The following is a 19,445-nucleotide window of genomic DNA, read 5'->3' as shown; positions in this document are numbered from 1 at the left end:
CACTTAGAGGTCAAATGCAGATATTTATTTAAAATGTATGTTGTTGCCATGATCCATAAGCCTCAATAAATCACTGATCGATTGTACACAAAAAAAATCAGATGATTACACCAGATGAAATCAAGACAAAAATGTTTCCAACCTTGACAAAAAACAACAAACGTTTTATATAGCAGTTAAATGCGATATTAAAAAAACCAAAAACAAATTTAACATAGAAAACAATGCAATAAGTCAGCTGCTTCTTCTTTCGGCTGCTCCTATTAGGGGTCACCACAGCAGATCATCCTTCTCTATACTGCTGTCCTCTACATCTGCCTTTTTCAAACCAACTACCTGCATGTCTTCCTTCACCGCATCCATAAACCTCCTCCTGGTCTTCCTCTTTTCCTCCTTCCTGGTGGCTCCAACATCAGCATTCTTATACCAATATACTCCATGTCCCTCCTCAGCACATGTCCAAACCATCTTACAATTGTACCTCTCTCACTTTGTCTCCAAAACAAAACAACAATGCAAGAAGAACGAAGAAAAGACCAGAAATATCACAACAACCGTAATTTTTTAACACATCTTTATTAAAACACAGTAATGATGTAATGATCATGAATGACCAGTTGTTGCTTCTGACTCAATATGTAAGTCACATTACCAAATACACAACTGTGTAGTGTCTGGTAATGCTCTGGGGGGCACAGGTGGACTAGATTTCAGTTTTCTGAAATTTATTTTGCAAATGAAGTGACTGCTCTACAGCTGTACGTTTTGGGAAGTAGTAAACCGCAAACATACATTTGGACTCATACTTGGAAAAATTGATGTTGCTCAAAAAAAAAAAAAAAAAAACGTAGTCTGAGGATCGTACTACACATAGTATACCATTTCAGGTTTTGAGCGAACAGGTCATTAGCACAGGTACATGGTATGGGACATGCAACCGTGAAGTTCACCATATTATACATATTTTTATTGTAATGTGATGAATTGGGTAATGTTGATGATTTTATACCAATTTGCCAGGCCGAGGGACCGAGCTGAGAAGGATGTGCTGCAAGTTAGAACAATAAAGGATGCAGATAGTAGTGTGTTGACTAGAGAGGAGAGTGTGTTGAAAAGGTGCAGAGAGTATTTTGAGAAGCTGATGAATGAGGAAAATGAGAGAGAGAGAAGGGTGGATGATGTGGAGATGGTGAAGCAGGAAGTGGATAGGATTAGTAAGAGCAGCGATTAAGAGGATGAGTGGAAAGTTGGTTGGACCAGATGACATAACGGTAGAAGCATGGGGATGTTTAGATGAGATAGCAATAAAGTTTTTAACAAGATTCTGGAAGGTGAGAGGATGCCTGAGAAATGGAGGAAGAGTGTGCTGGTACCAATTTTTAAGAATAAGGACGAAGTGCAGACCTGCAGTAACTACAGGGGAATTAAGTTGATCAGTCACACCATGAAGTTATGGGAAAGAGTAGTGGAAGCCAGGCTGAGAAAAAAGGTAACCATCCGTGAGCAACAGTATGGTTTCATGCCGAGGAAGAGCACCACAGATGCAATATTTGCTTTGAGAATGTTGATAGAGAAGTATAGAGAAGGTCAGGAGTTGCATTGTGTGTTTGTGGATTTAGATAAAGCGTACAACAGGGTGCAAGAAAGTTGTGGTATTGTATGTGGAAGTCTGGTGTGTCAGAAAAGTATGTGAGGGTGGTGCAGGACATGTATGAGGACAGTGTGACAGCAGTGAAGTGTGCAGTAGGAACGACAGACTGGTTCAAGGTGGAGGTGGGACTGCATCAAGCTTCGGCTCTGAGCCCTCTCCGGTTTGCAGTGGTGATTGACAAGTTGACGGACGAGGTTAGACCGGAGTCTCCATGGACTATAATGTTTGCAGATGATATTGTGATTTGTGGTAAGAGTAGGGGCAGGTGGAGAAGAGCCTGGAGAGGTGGAGATACACACTGGAGAGAAGGGGAATGAAAGTCACTAGGAGTAAGGAGTAAGTAAGTGTGTGTGTGTGAATGAGAGGGAGGGCAGTGGAGTGGTGCGGTTGCAGGGAGAAGAGGTGGAGGAGTTCAGGTACATAGGGTGAACATTGCAAAGTAATGGAGAGTGTGTTGAAAAGAGTGCAGGCAGGGTGGTGGGTGGATGCCTATTAATGTCATATACCGTTAAGGTGTTGCTTTCCTACTCTTCGTGTCAGAATTGTTTTAAAGGTTACAACTACCCAAATGCCCCAAAAACTCTAAACCCCCTTTATATGCCAATCTTTTGATATAATATAAAAAGCCTGATTGATTATTTGTGGAAAAGCATCACTGCAGTCATCTCAAAATAAAAGTCTCAAGAAGCCAGGTTTTTGTAGGTTTGTACTATTCCAGTGTAAACACCCACACATTTAGCACAGTAAGGTTTGGGAAGTAAACAGACATTCTGTACCCAGGCAACTCTTGTCTTCTGAAGAAGCTGAGGTGTAAGTGGGAAACCAGTGTTTTTCTCTCTTGGTGCATGCTTTTAGAATACAAAAAAAGTACTGGAATAAAAAGTACCGGAATGAGGAGAAAACGTCTGACCTCTAGTGTCTGGAAGTTGAAGCGCACACGCAAAGACCAAATAATCATTCCCAATTTAGTTCTTCAATGCCAATACTCCACAAAAGCATTCAAGCATTCTGTTAGCCAGTTAAACGAGTGAAATCATTTTGAGTGCATGTTTGATTAATCTGAATATGCAGACAAACCAATCTATATGGTTTAGAATATACTTTAACAGTTCTTAACTTATAACCCAGATGTTAATTAGATTGTGCTTTTTTTAAATTTATATTTAGCTTTATAGAATGTTGCGTACACTTATTGCAGTTGTGGCAGCTTTAAACATGGCGGTTATCTTACCAGATGCTCTTTGCGCTCTAGGAACTGAAATTGCATTGTTGAAGACCCAAAAAAAAAAAAAAAAAAAAAAAAAAAAAAAAGCACAAACTCCATCCTGAACTGTCCCATGATAGATATCTTGAGATACAGCACTGAGACTCGAGCTCTTACATTAAGGTTAGCTTCACCGATGTTTATTTATTAATTAGCAAATTAATGAACCCGATTTTTATAATTAGATTGGTACATATATACCTCAAATCGCTAATACAGGACTGAAATCCTTAAAAATAGACTTGATCATTATTAAATAAATAAAAAATTAGATTATATAATGAACCACAAACTGTGAACACTAATTCTGCTAAACTCTACTTGTGAGGCAGATGCTTTGACAAGTTCATGCCAAAGAAGCATTCACTGTTCTGTTGAATATAAAAGTGAATTTTCCCACCATTATTGTAAATGTATTTTGGCTAACAGCAGAAGATGCAACATCTACTCACAAGTTGCACAAATATATAAAAGTTGAACCTCCAACTAACCTGCATAAATAAATATAAAATGAAGCTGAAGTCAACACACTGAAACCTCCAGTGTCCCAACCCAACTTTTTATATATATATATAGTTTTACACACACTATGAACAAAAGTATTGGGACACCAGCCTTTTCCAGCACAGAAAATATGTGGTTCTTCAGCAAAAGTTACACAGCGTTTGAGTCTGTATGTGGTTGCATTCAGTTTTCCCTTCACTTGAACTGGGAAACCCAAACCTGCCCAAAGGAGGTAAAATGAAGATATGGTCTAAATAGGTTGGAGTGGGAGATTAGTGCCCTCCCCCATCAGTATCTGACTTGACAAACATTCTTGCAGCTAAATGAGCACAAATCCAAATGGAAAATGGGATGTTCCATATATTATGGTTGTGTCCAAAAACTTTTGTCCATATAGTGTATGAGACTTGCAGCTAGTTACATATAAGAGGTTCAAGTTTGAAACCACATGTGCTGGAAAATGTGACATTCAGTCATGATATTCATTTGAAACACTTTTAAGATGATACATTTTATTGCCATAAACAGTGTAGGAAAATGAAAAGAAAAACAAAAGAATAAAAACAGCCAATTCTTATTTTATAGTACAGTAAGAAAATGTTCTACGTCTTTCATTTTATGTCCAGTAAAATGTCAAATAAAATGGTTGCAACACATGGACACCCAAAGAGGAATTTATACTTGATCTAATAGCAGTAGACAAAACGAGTGCCTGATATCACCATGACTGGAAATGCGTGTGATGTTTGTTCAATAAGTTTCCTATGTGAAGGCAGTATTACTGACCGTGTTAGAGATCCACAGCTAACTATATATTTTTTTTTCTTAGTTTTTGAATGAAGTACATGCTGTGGAAAGTAATAGCCTGACTGACACTGTAGCTGATATCCATGTTCATAAGTATCATGCTTTCATTTCACTCTTCTACTCAAGAGTGTGGCTGTATCTTTATCGCAGAAAGCGTTTCTCACCCGGATTATACAGACATGGTCAAAAAAAATCTTCCAAAATGCTGAATTGTATAAGAAAGAAATGAATATTTCGATTCTTCTAACAGTTAAGCTGTTTAATGTTTAAGACAGTGGAAACTAAAATGTTATTTCAAAAAAACAACCGAGCAGCAAGTTGAGAAACAATACAGAAGACACAATTGGGTAGCAATTATTCCTGTTTTCTAGCATTTCAATTTGATTTAATGACAATGCCTTGGGAAAAGGAGACAAAAAGCACATACTGTAAGGATCCTTACCCAAAGGCAACAGAATGAAACTGAAGCCACTGTCCTCAGAGGCTCGCTTAGGTGTGTAGAAAGTTCATTTATAGCAGGTAGGTCACGGGGTGGGTGTTAACCCATGCCATGCCCGTTTTCAATCATCTTCTCTTTTGCCAAGCGAGAAAGCTTGGCACCTTGAAAGATTTTTTTGCTGGCCAAAGCCCGTAGATCCAGTCTAGCCTTCCGGTATAATGCAGCCACACAGCTATATCAATGCTTAAACAAAAAAACAAAAATAAAATAAGAACAATGACGTCACAAGGGCCTGTTTCACAAAGGCTGAAAGGTAACATTTAATAGTTTGATAAACAAAATTAGCCTTCATGTGAAAAGGAGATTGCAGTAATGTAAAAACAAAATGTCATAATTACGGTTTATGTTCTATTTTACACTCATCCCAATACTGAAACACTGATCATACAATTCAACTACACAGCTTTAATTAGTCAATTTTCCATTAAACACCACTAGGGCTAAAAGAGCACCAACCTAATAATCCAATGTGCATTCAAATTGCTTTTTTTCTTTAAATAATAACAGGAGGGTACTTCCCAAACAAGTGAGAGCTGGTGCACTGACCATGCAGGACATAAAACTGCTTGTGCCTCCTTATAAAACATCAAATCTACAAATTTTCCCCGAGGTAACATTTAAATTGGGGGGGGAAAAAATCCAAAATAAATAAAAATTTGCAAAATTGAACTAAAGAGCTGAGGAAATATCCACCGACAGAATAACCTGCATCACTGGCACAAAAATGTATTGAAAAGCACACTTTACAATATCTACAACCTCCTGCGCGAAAAAGAGGCTGTGTGAAATTAAATCCACATCCAAACTGCGTTGTTACAGCAGCACAGCAATGTAACGGGGGAAATCAAGTAGTATTTAACCTAAAAGAATATTTTAAAACAGTTTGGAATCCATTAAAAGAGCAGCTATAATCAAAGACTTTTTGCAAAAAAAAAAAAAATGAATGTGAATGAGCTTTCCCCTGACAAACTACAGTACAGAGCAGGCACTATTTACAGGGAAGCAGGGGTGGACGTAAAACCGACTGAACTGTTTGACATGCATTCATGAGCTGCTCCTTTTGTGTATGCTTCATTGTGTGTGTGTGTGACGTGCAACTGCGTCATGAAAATGTATGGTTTTTAATCATTTTTTCTTCTTGAATGAATATATTACAATTAAAATTGGATTCAGAAGAAGTAGGGATTCATCTCTAACTGTTAGGAATGATGACCAAGAGTCTTATCATATTCCTGTTGGCATGATGATAATGTTTTTCTTTCATTTAGTCTTCTTGTCCTGGTCCTGCACTCTCCTCTCCCTTGCCCTCCCCACCCTCCCCAAACTCCATCCCTCCCCTCCATCCATCCATCTCAGGATACTGAGGGAGGCTGCAGTCTCTTTAGTGTTTGTCTTTGGATATTACCTCCTCCCTGGGTTTGGCACCCCCAAAGATGGCCGAATTCGGGTTGGCCACTTGGTTCAGGGGTTCGGAGACTGTTCGTGGCTTCAACTGTAGCCTTGGCCTCTGTGCTCTTTCCTCTGGAAAAGGAGAAAAATACAGCTTCAACACTGCACATAATACACCCACATTGCTTTATATTACAGAGCATAACACAGATTTGCTATCAGCTTTGTATTGCACAAGTGAGTCTGGCAGAGTACCGCTGACACCACTGGGAGCTCATCACGAACAATAATGAATTGTGAAAAGGAGAACAGCACCAAGAATTTACTATATTCCAACAATAGAATCACTGCTCTGCATGTGTGAAGAGAAAATATCAAGTACACTAGCCACGTTTACATGTACACTTTTTTTTGTCATTCTAGTTAAACGCATTCTGTGGACTGTTTACATTAGACCTTATCTAACTCGATATGGTGTTTGCATGTACTGGTGCATTTAGACTTTATGACATGAGCACATCAGCCTATTTGCTGTCTTTTATTCCCGTTAACATGGATTTCCATATTGTCTTATGCACGCTTTTTTTGATGTAAAGTACCGTAATTTCCGGACTACAAAGTGCACACATATATAAGCTGCACACACTGAATTTGACAAAGATTTTTATTTTAAACATAAATAAGCCACACCTGTCTATAAGCCAGTATAAAAGTGTCTACTACAACTAATGAACTTTACACACTCTTTAACGAAAGACAGTGTCTGTTACACGGGTGAAATATGTTGCGCTTCCTTTAGGAGCAGAGCGGTATTTTGGGAATAGGCTGCAGTCACATTTTTCCGTCATTACTGCATGTGTGCAAGACCGTATTATTTTCCGATGCTCATTTCTAAGTTTCTTTGACTAACCCTTAACGCTGTTGCCAAGAAAAATAAAAAAAAAAGCACGAGTTTTGGAAACCTGTCTGTGCTGATATGATTTCTGTTGTAACTGGAGTTAGCGAGCTCTCCCTTCACCCAGACTCAATGCGTTACAACAGCTTGTATCTAAACAGAAGCCTACCAAGAAAGTCATTGTTCACTGTCTTCCTTTCACAACAATTTCTCTCACGAGTTTATCTTTTGGAATCGTCGTGCGTTTAAAAAAAAAAAGTTTTTTTTCTCCCGATGCCGTGCAGCTCAAAACACAGGTGAGGTGCATTTTTTCGTTTCCGTTCGGAAATTTCATTGGTCTAATGTTATGGGGTTCAGTTTGTGAAACCGGGAAAAAAATCCAGGAAAAATTCATGATTAAGCCACTTTGTTGTTTAAGCCGCGGGGTTCAAAACGTGGGAAAAAAGTAGCGCTTATAGTCCGAAAAATACGGTAAATTTGTAGGCAAACTATTGCTGGAATTTCAAGAGGAAAAAAGACGGGCCCAGGATGCTGAGCTTTTTGGTTGCTGTGCATCTCTAAAAAGCATCTCAAAATTCCCTCCTCTGAAAAGCAGAAGCGTGTGGATGAAGGTCTGTAGTAAGGATTGGTGGGATCGGGTTGTATTGCTGGAATTTAAAGATCTGGAATATAATCGAAGCTTTCGCACGAGTTGCCGGTTATTAATCACGTCAGAGTGGACTAGTGGAGGAGTAATCGGTTTAATGTGTTTACATAGAAGAATTTTTATTTTGTTTGGTTTATAGAAAGCTTTACCCAAACCCCTCTTAAACCGATTCATTCTGTTTGAGCAATTTTAATCCGATTGAGGGGTTTATGTGGAGCATTTTCATTCGGATTGGACTTTTAAACCGATTACAATGCTCTATGTAAACACACCTACTGAGCTAAATGTACAGACCACCACAAGCTGCCAGAACAGCGTCAATTGCACAGATTCTGCAGTCTCACGAAACTGAACAGTTTTCTAAAATATATATAAATTCCCCTGTAATCTTATGCAGATGTTCAACAAATGTAAATTTAAATGTGGTGCCTGTGAAGCATTCTATATTTACAATACGATATTTATCAAATCATTCAGTAACCCCTAATGCCCCAAAGATAGGGGTGGAGTATTTTGGTAAGAGTAAATTTTTTCCTTTAATTTGTCACGCATTTGCATTCACATATTACTATTCCTCCTCCAAGCAGACAAATTTTAATTTACTTTGTACAATAAGGTGATGTCTAAAATGTATTTCTATTATTTAGATTTTCATTTCCACATCAGCCTCAAATCCAAAAATATGCCATTAAAAATACCACATAATTAATTCATTATTGGTGGTCAATAAAAGATAGAAGGTCTGCCTAAGCATTTAACCTTCATAGAAATATGTATTAAAAAAAGAAGCATGAATAAAGCTATGACACCATCAGAGGGTTCTCTGAAGTCTGTCGAGCCTCCACGTGGAGGTCCATCTCTGTAGCGGCCCATTCCACTACCGCCCCGTCTGTCACCAACACGGCCGCCTCCACGACTCCTCCCACCCATGAAGTCATCATCTCTAAAACCTGAGGCTGGGAAAGAGAAGAGGAAAAAAAAAACCCAAACAAACAAACAAACAAAAAAAAAAAAAAAAAGAAAAAAATTATTTTAATGCAAGTAGCAACTATTTTAAAAGCTGTACCAAAATACTGATCAACAACAACTGCTTTAAAATTATTTAAATAAAGCTGTTGTGTCACATCAGTATTTATAGACAACTCCTAAAAGGGATCTCTTTCCACACCAGTAGTGAGACTGCAACAATATGAAGGATGGCAATGAGATGGAGTACCTATATCATCATGAAGACTAAAATAAATTATTAAATATCTACAGAAAAGACAAGGGAAAGTTACAGCGTCTCCGCATTTCTATCACTGAGGAAATTTCAAAGCTCCGAAGCTAGACCTTCTAGACCTGTAAACCAGGGTTATTTTTTGCCCATATGCCTTTGATTCCACTCATCGCACCTCCTCCTGAGTTGTCGAAGTCCTCTCTGGAGTCTCGTCCCCCTCCTCTGGAACCCCGCAAGGCACCGCGGCCTGAAATGAACATGGGCTACATTTAAAACACGCTGCAATTTAAAGAATAGTGTGCGGCTGAAGAGAGCCAGCCACACACTGGTTCTGCTAATGTGTCCTCCTGCCATGCCCTGGTTAGTCACTGCTAAGAAAAATGGAACCATTTTCAAAGAAAGCAAGCCTTGCGAAAAAAAAGTTCACGTCAGTGAAGCCTATGATGTAGGATTATTTGCTATTAGAAGGCAATAAAGGGTGAAAAACACAGTGTAGTTAATGAAGAATGAGCAGGAAGTCAATGGTGGACTACTAAAATCCAAGTGGCTCAGTTGTAAAATTCAACAAAATTAAGTATCAGCCTACAAATTAAATCATGCAAGTAAGGGCTAAACAAAAAATATAGTATAGATGAAGAGGAAACAATTCCATTTTTACCTGTTCTGTCCATTCCCCATTTTACCCTACTATTATTAGGTAAATATTCTTATTAAAATAATAACCTACAGATATTAATATTTGTAATAAAAAAAATAAACCAACCTCAAAACAAAAGTAATAAATCACAAATATGCATATACTGATCCAAATGATATTTTAGATGAATGAAAGCATAAATTATGGTCTTCAGGAATAAAACCATGACCGGCCATTTGGTTCAAAAAAACAAAAAAACAACAACAATTCTTACAAATGCTTAACACTCAAACAATTAATTTGCGCCACCATGATGCTACGATAAAGCAGCCACTGCCCATGAATGACTTGGACATAATAGTCAAAGCACTATTCTCAATATAATGAACATTCAGGCCTTTCCTGATCTGCATGCATCATCTGACCTATACTTTATTCATTCCAAAGAGCGATTAAATAGTTTGCTTTGATTTAGTTGATTTGCATGATTGTGAATGATTCTCTGCTAAAATTCATTTAAACACATGATTTGACATGGCTGGGTTTACTGATTGGTTACTCATTCGTACTGAGATTTGGATTTGAGTAGATAATGGTGATGTGTGTGTGGGGGGGAGGACAGGGGATGTGGGTTTACAGTGAATCCAGGAGGTATTCACATAGGGCTTCCATAACATTATGAATTAAATACATTATTTTCCTGAAGATTCTACAAACAATACCCAATAATGACCACGTGAAAAAAGTGTTTGAAATATTTGCAAATGTTCAAAAAAATAATAATAATAATAAAATCACATGTACATAAGTATTCACCGCCTTTGCGCACTACTTTTTTTTTGAAGCACTTTTGGCACCAATTACAGCCTCAAGACTTTTTAGTATGATGCTAAAATCTTGGCACACCGATTTTCGGACAGTTTCTCCCATTCTTCTTTGCAGAACCTCAAGGTCCATCAGGTTGGATGGAAAGCATCAGTGCATAGCCATTTTCAGATCTCTCCAGATTGAGTTCACATCTGGGCTCTGGCTGCCCACTTAAAGACATTCAGAGTCATCCTGTAGCCACTTATTTGTTTTCTTGTCTGTGTGCTTAGGGTCATTGTCCTGTTGGAAGATGAACCTTCACCCCAGTCTGAGGTCCAGAAGGCTGTGGAGCAGGTTTTCATCAAAGATGTCTCGGTAAATTGCTTCATTCATCTTTATCTCGATCCGGATTATCTTGCAGTTCCTGCCACTGAAAAACATCCCCACAGCATGATGCTGCCACCACCATGCTTCACTGCAGGGATGGTGTTGTACAGGTGATAACAGTGCCTGGTTTCATTCAGACATGTTGCTTAGCATTCAGGCCAAAGTGTTCAATCTTCCTTCAGGTGCCTTTTGGCAAACACCAGGCAGGCTGTCTTGTGCCTTTTACTGAGGAGTGGCTTCCGTCTGGCCACTCAACCCTACAGGCCTGATTGGTGGAGTGCTGCAGAGATGGTTTTTCTCCTGGAAGGTTTTTACTCACCTCCCTGAATAAGGCTCTTCACCCCCAATTGCTCAGATTGGACAGACAGCCCGCTCTAGGAAGAGTCCTGGTGCTTAGAAATTTCTTCCATTTGCGGTTGATTGCCACTGTGCTCAATGGGACATTTAATGCTGCAGAAATATTTCTATGCCCTCCCGCAGATCTGTGCCTTCATACAATACTGTCTTAAAGTTCTACAGACAATTCTTTGGACTTCATGGCTTGGTATGTGCTTTGACATACACTGGTAACTGTGGGACCTCATAGACAGGTGCTGAATTTATCACAGGTGGACTCCAATTAAGTTAAAGAAACATCAAGGATGATCAGTGGAAACAGGATGCAACTGAGCACAATTTTGAGTGTCATTGCAACGGCTGTGAAAACCCTTGTACATTTTTTTTCTTCTTCCTTCCTCCTTTTTTTTTTTAATAAATTTGCAAACATTTAATACAATTTTACTTTCACATTGTCATTATGGGGTATTGTTTGTAGAATTTTAAGGAAAATAATTAATTGAATCTAATTTGGATTAAAGCTGTAACATAAAATGTGGAAAAAGTAAAGAGATGTGAATACTTTCCGTATACACTGGAAGTGAAGACAAAGTTGGTTACTGCAAAACACCACAAACATCACGTATTAAACGTATCAAAATATGAAGGAAAGGACCAGTACCTCTGTCATCTTTTCGGAAGCCAAATCCACCACCCCGCTCTTGTTTCCGGCCCTCAGCAATATCCACCCTCAGTGATCGATCTCCAAGCAGCTGTAAAAGACAGCACCTGCACATCAGTACAGTTTGTATTACTAATTATTTATTAGCAGAAATACAGGCTACTCACAGCTCCATCGTATGTCAAAGCCTCTTTTAGAGATTCCAAATCATCAAACTCGACATAACAGAATCCTGAGGAAGGAAAAATAAACAAACAAACAAATAAATAAATGAATGAAAGACTATACATATAAGCGGCAGGTAGATACTGATGTTTTATTATTAAATCCATATTAAGCTTTTTATTCACTCACCCTTAAATTTGTCGGTCTCTTTGTCCCGGACTAGTCGCACACTCCTCACGCTGAGGTCTTTGAAGATGGCATCTATGTCTCCTTGTACTGTGTTGAAGGGCAGGTTGCCTACATATGCCGTGTATGGAGGTTCTGTTGGGAGTTCCTTCTGCTTGCGTGGTCCGCCTGGGCCGCCTGGACCTCGGGGTCTGCAGTCCATGAGCACAATCGATCAGCAAAAGTTCTATTTCATTACAGTATGGATATGCATATTTGGTACAGAATTGCAGATGTAACTAATTCTATTAGATTTTATATCCAAGTCATCAATACTAAGGCTCAACCAATCTCAGGTCAAAATTAAGTTCAAAATTACACAACAATAAAACAAAGCATTTGATTTAGTGAGAAATTATAGCAAAATTAAACAAGGATGGTTTAAGATGCTTATATTATTATATTCCAGTGTGTTTATTTTGTCTCTTTAAACAAAAAACTGATCAGAAATGACATTATGACAAAAAAAGAAAAGCCAGTCACCTGCTGGTCACATTACTTAATATTATATTCAAATCAATAGATCATTTTCGGACTCATATCTTGTCTGGAGTACTTCAATTATGGAAGAATTGCTTATAGAGAAGTTATATTTTGTGTAATATGTAGGGATGCACCAAATATTCGGCCACCGAAAATTTTCGGCCGAAAGACTTTGATCACCGAAAAAACACGTCCGAAACAGTTTGTTGTGATGACGCAAACAGAAACCGCGCCTGCACGTGCCTGTCTAAAACAACATGTCAGCGGTGTGGACGTGTTTCAGTATATCTGAGAAAGACCCACGGACAGCGATTTGCAAAACATTTAATGCCGAAATTTCGTCTGCAAAGACTTTCTCCACATCGGGTTTAATTTATCACCTGAATTCCAAACATCCCGATCGCTATGCTGAATATGAGAGAAACGTGGCGCAGAAAAGCAAAACCCCTCCGAGCATGCGCACTCCGTCTGTGGCGGACGTTTTTAAAAGGCAGGAAGGTTCCCAGTGATAGTGTTGTATTGTATCTTTAAGCAGTTGCACTTGATCTGAATGCACTTTGTTTTTATGAAACAACATATTTAATTTTACAACCTTTCAGCAGGCCAGAGGGTCTGTACATTATTATTTAATGTACACATGATTGTATGCATTTAGGTTAAACATTTAAGTTTGAATTTTAATTTATTTTATCCTGTGCATTGTTGCAATGTGCTATAAATAAATATTTTAATAATTTGTAATTGATTTATTCTTTGAAAATTTAATATTAATTTATACAATTGAAATGCCTTGATTTTAGTAAGGTTAGTACACAGTCATAGCCATAAATGCAATGGTAATAATAATTGCCATAATTTCTGTCGGGGTTTCGGTTTTCGGCCCTGCTTTCCTCTTTTTCGGTTTCGGCCCAGAATTTTCATTTTGGTGCATCCCTAGTAATATGGTCTGGAAAGCCTGAAGAATATTTAATTTGTTTGTAAGCTTGATGGAGTAGGTCAGGCCTTTCTTTACTACACGATCACTTATCTACGAGTTCAAATATATCGAATAGGGCTGAGAACACAATGCTTTCCTCAGAATACTACACTGCCAATTGATGAAGCATGAGCAGCATTCTGAAAAAAATGCACTTGGGAAGACTCACATGGCTTCATGTTAGTCTCCAAATCATTTGAGAAAACATCCAGATCAATGGAAAGAACTGCATTCATTAATCACAGCATGTAAGCTTGTTAGATTTGTGTGGTGCTCTGATGAGAATTCAGACATACAACACCCCCGTAAACCACGATTCCCCAACACCACTAAGCACTGGTCCACATGTGTCTTATTACTGACAGCTTGTGAATCGACCAGCCAATGTGTGCAAAAACAGATTCGTATTTGTATGCAGACCTGGCTCAGACATTCAAACAGTTTATACTCCAGAATTCACACATCATCTTGAGTTTGGATATGCATTTAAATCATGCTTGTCATTTATAGATGCTGTTCCAACTTACATAACCTACTGCATGAGTTTTTGCACACCAACTTTTCTAACCTACACATAAAAAGTAGTTTTTTTACTTTTGGGACTGCAGATTCACAAGGAAGGGTGAAGAGTTTTCTATTAAAGCCGGGGGGTAATAAATCATCATTGTCTGTTATAAACACTGAACATCTTAATATCAAATGACAGAAATTGTGACACACACACACACACACACACACACACACACACACACACACACACACACACACACACACATCTATATCTTTATCTCTATCTCTCTATCCTGACTCCAGTAATGGGTCTTACACCACTGCTTTACTGGGTAGAATATGTACAAAGTTGCAAATCAATGGTAAAATATTTTATGCATCATACTAATCAAAAACAATATTCCCCTTTTATACAGTGCCAGGGTTTTTATTAGCAAGAAGTAGTGAAAAGCACACAATAATCTAACACATCTCAGTCATATAAACTTGGCAGTGGTGTGGTGTATCTGAAATGCTATTGGCTGTTGTGCAAGCCAGTGAAGCACTTTGCTCTGTTTTCATGGCAAAGAAGGAAATGTGTCAATATATGGATTAAATAGGATCCAAGAAAAAAGAATTCAGGTGACTTTAAAGTCAAATAATGTCAATCAACCATTAAGAATTGCTCAGAAATCACTAGCTATGTTGCCCTGACCTGTTCGTATGACCAACAAAAACAAAAATCATTCAATTACTTTCAGCATCACAGAGCCCACTGAGACTAAAACAAAGGCCAAGTATAATAAAATTATTCTGACATGTTGCTGTAATGAATATTTACAAAACTGCTTCAAGCTACTAGAAAATTAAACAATTTCGTTGGAGCTAATTTCCGTTTGTTGAAGTGGCACAGAAAAAAAAATGTGTATTTCCTCTGAAGGTTCTGCACCATGTTTTATAATCTTTTGTGTATTATAAAGCAAGCAGTCAGCTTACAAATGGAAGACATCACCAACCAGTTCTATACACCCCACAAACCCATGCTTATGCATCGTCTTATGAACTATATTAAATAAACAAACAAAAAAAAGACCTACATGTTACACCTGCTGAAATGGATCTATAAAAAATAAATATAATAATTGTATGGAAGCTTAGCAAGGAAAACTCTATGAAATCCAAATCCAAATTGTCACTTAATGGCTGCAGATGCAGACACATGCAGAAGGTGTCCAACATGCCAGACACATTCCGTTGGGTGTCAGAGGAAATGTATCTTCGGGGAAAGCCAGACTGCCTGACACTAACACGGATGGAAAGCTGACCATTTAGTGCAGCTGTTTGACGTTGGACAAACATCAACAAAATGCAAAAGCCAAAAATTCTCTTGTATTACATCTGACTACCTGAAACACAGTTTAATATTGCAGTTATGAGGAGAAGGTTTCAGTAAGGTGTGTAAGCAGGTCAAAATGAGCAACATTTTTAAAGCTGGAGAAACTGAATTGGCATAAAATGATACCCCAAACACCATTCTTCTGGTTTTATTGGTTTTTTGTTTGTTTGTTTTTTGACTTTAAGTTGAAATTACAACTGACCAATTTTTAAGAAAGAATTAATTCTTGCATCACTCTGGTAGTGAGTCATAGCTAAACTAGATTATTGACTTATTTGCATATTTGTCTATGAAAGAGAACAATATATTATTAACATATAAAGGAAACTTAAAAATCGGTTGTGATTTGTTTTTCTCAAGACATGTTTAAGCAGCACTGGAAGGTTTTCCACAAGTCTGCATGTAGCCATGACTTACTCTGCACCTTCATTCATTTTATGATTTCAGCTTGGTTTAGCGTTAACGTTTAGTACATATTACATTTTGTATAAAACAAAATTAGCACCAGGAGTTGTTTGGGGTCATTTTTAAACTCATTTGCAACACCCCAACATTGGGTTCTACCCCTTTTCTTTGTTCACTCTCTGCACTTAAGCAAATAAGGGGAAAGATGTTCGCACTTTGTTTTATAAAGCTTGCACAAGTGTTGCAGAATCAGAAATGGCCCTGGATCGAATGTCTTCATAGAGATTGTGACTTTAATGTGATATCTGTACAAGGTTAACTGACTGTACTTGGTGGGGAAAAAAAATGAAAACAAATTTGACTGCATTAAACTATTTAAACTACAAATAGCTATTATTTAAAATCATACCATCACATAAAGACTTCCAGTGGGTTAAATCACTAGCTTCATAGTTGTAACTCACTGTGTACTGTAAGCAACAGGTTTCCATGGAACATACAGAACAAACTGAAATCAGTAGAAAAGCGGCTTGAAAAAAATCCTCTTCCATGAAGGAATATAGTCTTGATGCTTTTCATGTTTTAAGCCACGTATGTCATTTAAATAACTGAAATGTAAGCCTAAATAGACCGGTTTATTACGTTTTAGTAGGGAAATTCCAAAACTTACTGCTTCACCTGACCTAAACAAATAAAGAAGTGAAAAGGTTTGAATTTGATACATTACTAATTACAGCAAAGCAAACTGGAATCAAAGCATTTACATGCCACACTGCAAAACATATTGAAAAGTTTAAAAAAAATTCAGATTACAAGCAGGTTGCCAAGCAACACTCCGATTTCTGGATAACTTAATTATTACTATATGTGCACATGCTAAGGCTATATGGTGAAGCTCCTAAATCTCTTAAAACAAACTAACAAATAACAAAGGGTGTTGCCTGATCTTTCTCATAACAATGTTTATTCAGAGCACAAAATCATTGAACTGACTGTGAAGAGACACCGGTCACAAACACCATGCACATGGAGGTGTAACACATGGAGTTGTTGATTATCAGAATGCCTGGTCTGAGCAAACTAACTTTAGATTTTAGGTGAACATGTGCACAATAGAATAGACTTAGTGCAAATTAATGCAAGGTGATCTGTAAGTGTATACAACATGCAGTGATCGCAAGCTGACAATATGAGCATGCAGCTTTATGATCGCAACAGATGACCTGGTCCATGGTTAATTATAAGAAGTAAAATGACGTGAAATTTAATTCTGCCAAACACATTAAATAAATAAACAATTCAGTAACAACACCTTGCCTGCGCTATATATATATATATATATATATATATATATATATATATATATAGCTGTGTGTTCAGAATTCTGTAGAAATCAGATAGTATGTAGAAACCTGTAGAAGGGCTGCTCTTTCACATCAGTAAGACTGTAACTCATTTCAGTTAAATGCAGCAGACGAGACGCGGCCTGATTTCTACACCCACCATGCAGTCAGACTGAGAGCTAACCAGCTACAGTTAGCCTCCATGTAGCGATCACATTTCAATGTTGCCAAAACTACAAGCTGAACCCCAGCTGCAGTGCAGACGAGTCTACAGGAAAATATTTCTAAACAGTGTATTAAATCTCACGCGCGCACGCGCGCTATATATCGTTTAGTAGTTCGCTCGTCTTGCGATGTGCATCACAGCTCGTAGTCCATGTGGGCTGCTCGCTGTTATCTTCACCGCGGATACCGGGCGCCAAGTGCCTCGTTGGCAAATGCGTGTAACCCGAATGCACATTTCACGCTTTTTGCACGGATAGGTCATCACCAAAAATAAATAACACGCATGGTACAGGGAGACCTAGTGCCCCCCACCCCAGCTGGAAGAGGCGCCAATCCCCGGGTTTGCGTTTCCCCCCTGAGCGACTTCCCATTCATCACGCCGCGAAAGCACATCTCACCACACCGCTCAGCGCGCCCGGGCCCTGTCTCGCTCTCGCGCAACACAACCACCGACCGCGACCCAACACCGGCTCGCCCTCGCTCAACCTGCAGACGCCAGCATGCACTCCTGTCCTCCGGACTATTATTTTCTTACCCTCGTCCGCCACCAAAGCTCCCGTAAGCCCGGTCATCGTAGTTATCGAAATCCGCCATGTCCGTGTTTGCTGTCCAGAGAAAGCAGTCTGCTAGCCGGGGGCTTTCAATATACCACTGTGCGGGTTTAGCTGCCTCAGTCATGCCTGAATCATTTTCAACATTTAAGAATTTAATAACATCAACAAGTCCTACCGAGATTAAAATTATGTGTGCCATGTATGTGTGTTTTTCATTTTTCGTTTTTCTTTTTTTCGAAATGAAAAAATAACTAAGGACCATCAATGGTGTTTCAATCAGGCAAAGAGAAGGAAGCATTACAAGGGAAACGATTAGCAAAATGCAATTACCGGCTAGCACCAAATCTAGTGAAAGGGTAATGCTATAAATTCTGGCTTTATTTCGATGTTAATCAGTTGGTACGTCATGCGTTTTAATAGCATGAAGAAAAGAAGCACCGTCTCATTTTTTCTCAAAATAGATGCATTTTCACACTAATAAATAAACGTTAACAAATGTCATATACATGATGAGCCCAGTTCAGTTCAGTGCAGCAGCAGTGATGAATCAGTCAGGCCGGAAGTGGCTGGGTTTGAGCTGTCCTCATTAGAGCACAAGCAGAACAATTTGCATTTACCTATTCAGAAATGTCATCTTTCAATGCTATGCATATCAACACTGCCAGAAAACATCAGGCAAGCAAGTCCATCAATGCATGTAAACATCCACAGAGTAACCCAGTTAGTCTCAGTTAATGGAGTTAAAAGTTGTTACACGCCAATTCTGAAGAGAGGCTTTTATTTCTCACATGCACATTACAGCACAGTGAAATTTTAGCTTTACATATCCTAGATTGTTAGAGTGCAGGGTCAGCAGTTATACAGGGTTTCTGGAACAGGCAGAATTAAGGGCCCTGCTCAAGGGCCCAACAGTGGCAGCTTGATGGTAACCCAGATCACTGAGCTATCTATTTGGACCCTCTGTGTACAAAGTGGTGTCAATAAAGACATAGTTTGCCAATGTGGTGGGTGTGTGGAAAAACTTGAGTGGCCTGCACAAAGCCTGACCTCAACCCCATGAATACCGGTACTTTGGGATTGCACTGTCCTTGTCTGAATGAATTGCCTGACCTCACTATTGCTCTTGTGGCTAAATTGGCTTGTCCTCAGAACCACACTGCAAAATCAAATGAAAAGCCTTCAAAAGAGATTGGAGGTTATCAAGGGTGTGATTGAACAGATGTCTTCATACTTTTGGCCATTTAGCGTATTATCACATCATTCCCAGCACAGCAGTACCATTGAATTGGTAGTGACACGGTACTGTTTGAACAGAATTGGAATATTTCCTCTTCCAAGCACAGTGTATATAAAATTAATTGTTTTAGGTGCACATAGTACAGAATAGCCCATTGACCAAAAGTTCAAAATAATACAATACAGGACAAGACAATGTGATACAAGAAAATACAATATAATACTGTACTATTTACCACAGAACAA

The 19,445-nt window shown here is 38.5% G+C and overlaps 1 protein-coding gene across 2 annotated transcripts; it reads right to left on the bottom strand.

Moving 5' to 3' along the window:
• Positions 1-3,914: 3,914 nt before the first annotated feature.
• On the bottom strand, positions 3,915-18,101 carry eif4h (eukaryotic translation initiation factor 4h). Of its 2 annotated transcripts, XM_046862967.1 has the most exons (8): positions 17,945-18,101; positions 12,057-12,244; positions 11,870-11,934; positions 11,703-11,793; positions 9,050-9,121; positions 8,465-8,611; positions 6,131-6,246; positions 3,915-4,908 (listed from the first exon to the last, which is right to left on the bottom strand). In XM_046862967.1, the coding sequence occupies exons 1-8, from the start codon at positions 18,085-18,087 to the stop codon at positions 4,903-4,905; spliced, it is 828 nt and encodes a 275-aa protein (XP_046718923.1). In that variant the 5' UTR covers positions 18,088-18,101; the 3' UTR covers positions 3,915-4,902. The 2 variants fall into 2 exon arrangements, with proteins under 2 accessions (XP_046718923.1, XP_046718924.1); XM_046862968.1 differs by lacking the exon at positions 9,050-9,121.
• Positions 18,102-19,445: the final 1,344 nt, after the last annotated feature.

The sequence above is a fragment of the Silurus meridionalis genome, chromosome 12 (genome assembly GCF_014805685.1).
Source record: "Silurus meridionalis isolate SWU-2019-XX chromosome 12, ASM1480568v1, whole genome shotgun sequence".
Lineage (NCBI taxonomy): Eukaryota > Metazoa > Chordata > Actinopteri > Siluriformes > Siluridae > Silurus > Silurus meridionalis.
The sequence above is the reverse complement of the archived record's forward strand: the minus strand, read 5'-3'. Positions and strand labels throughout refer to the sequence as shown.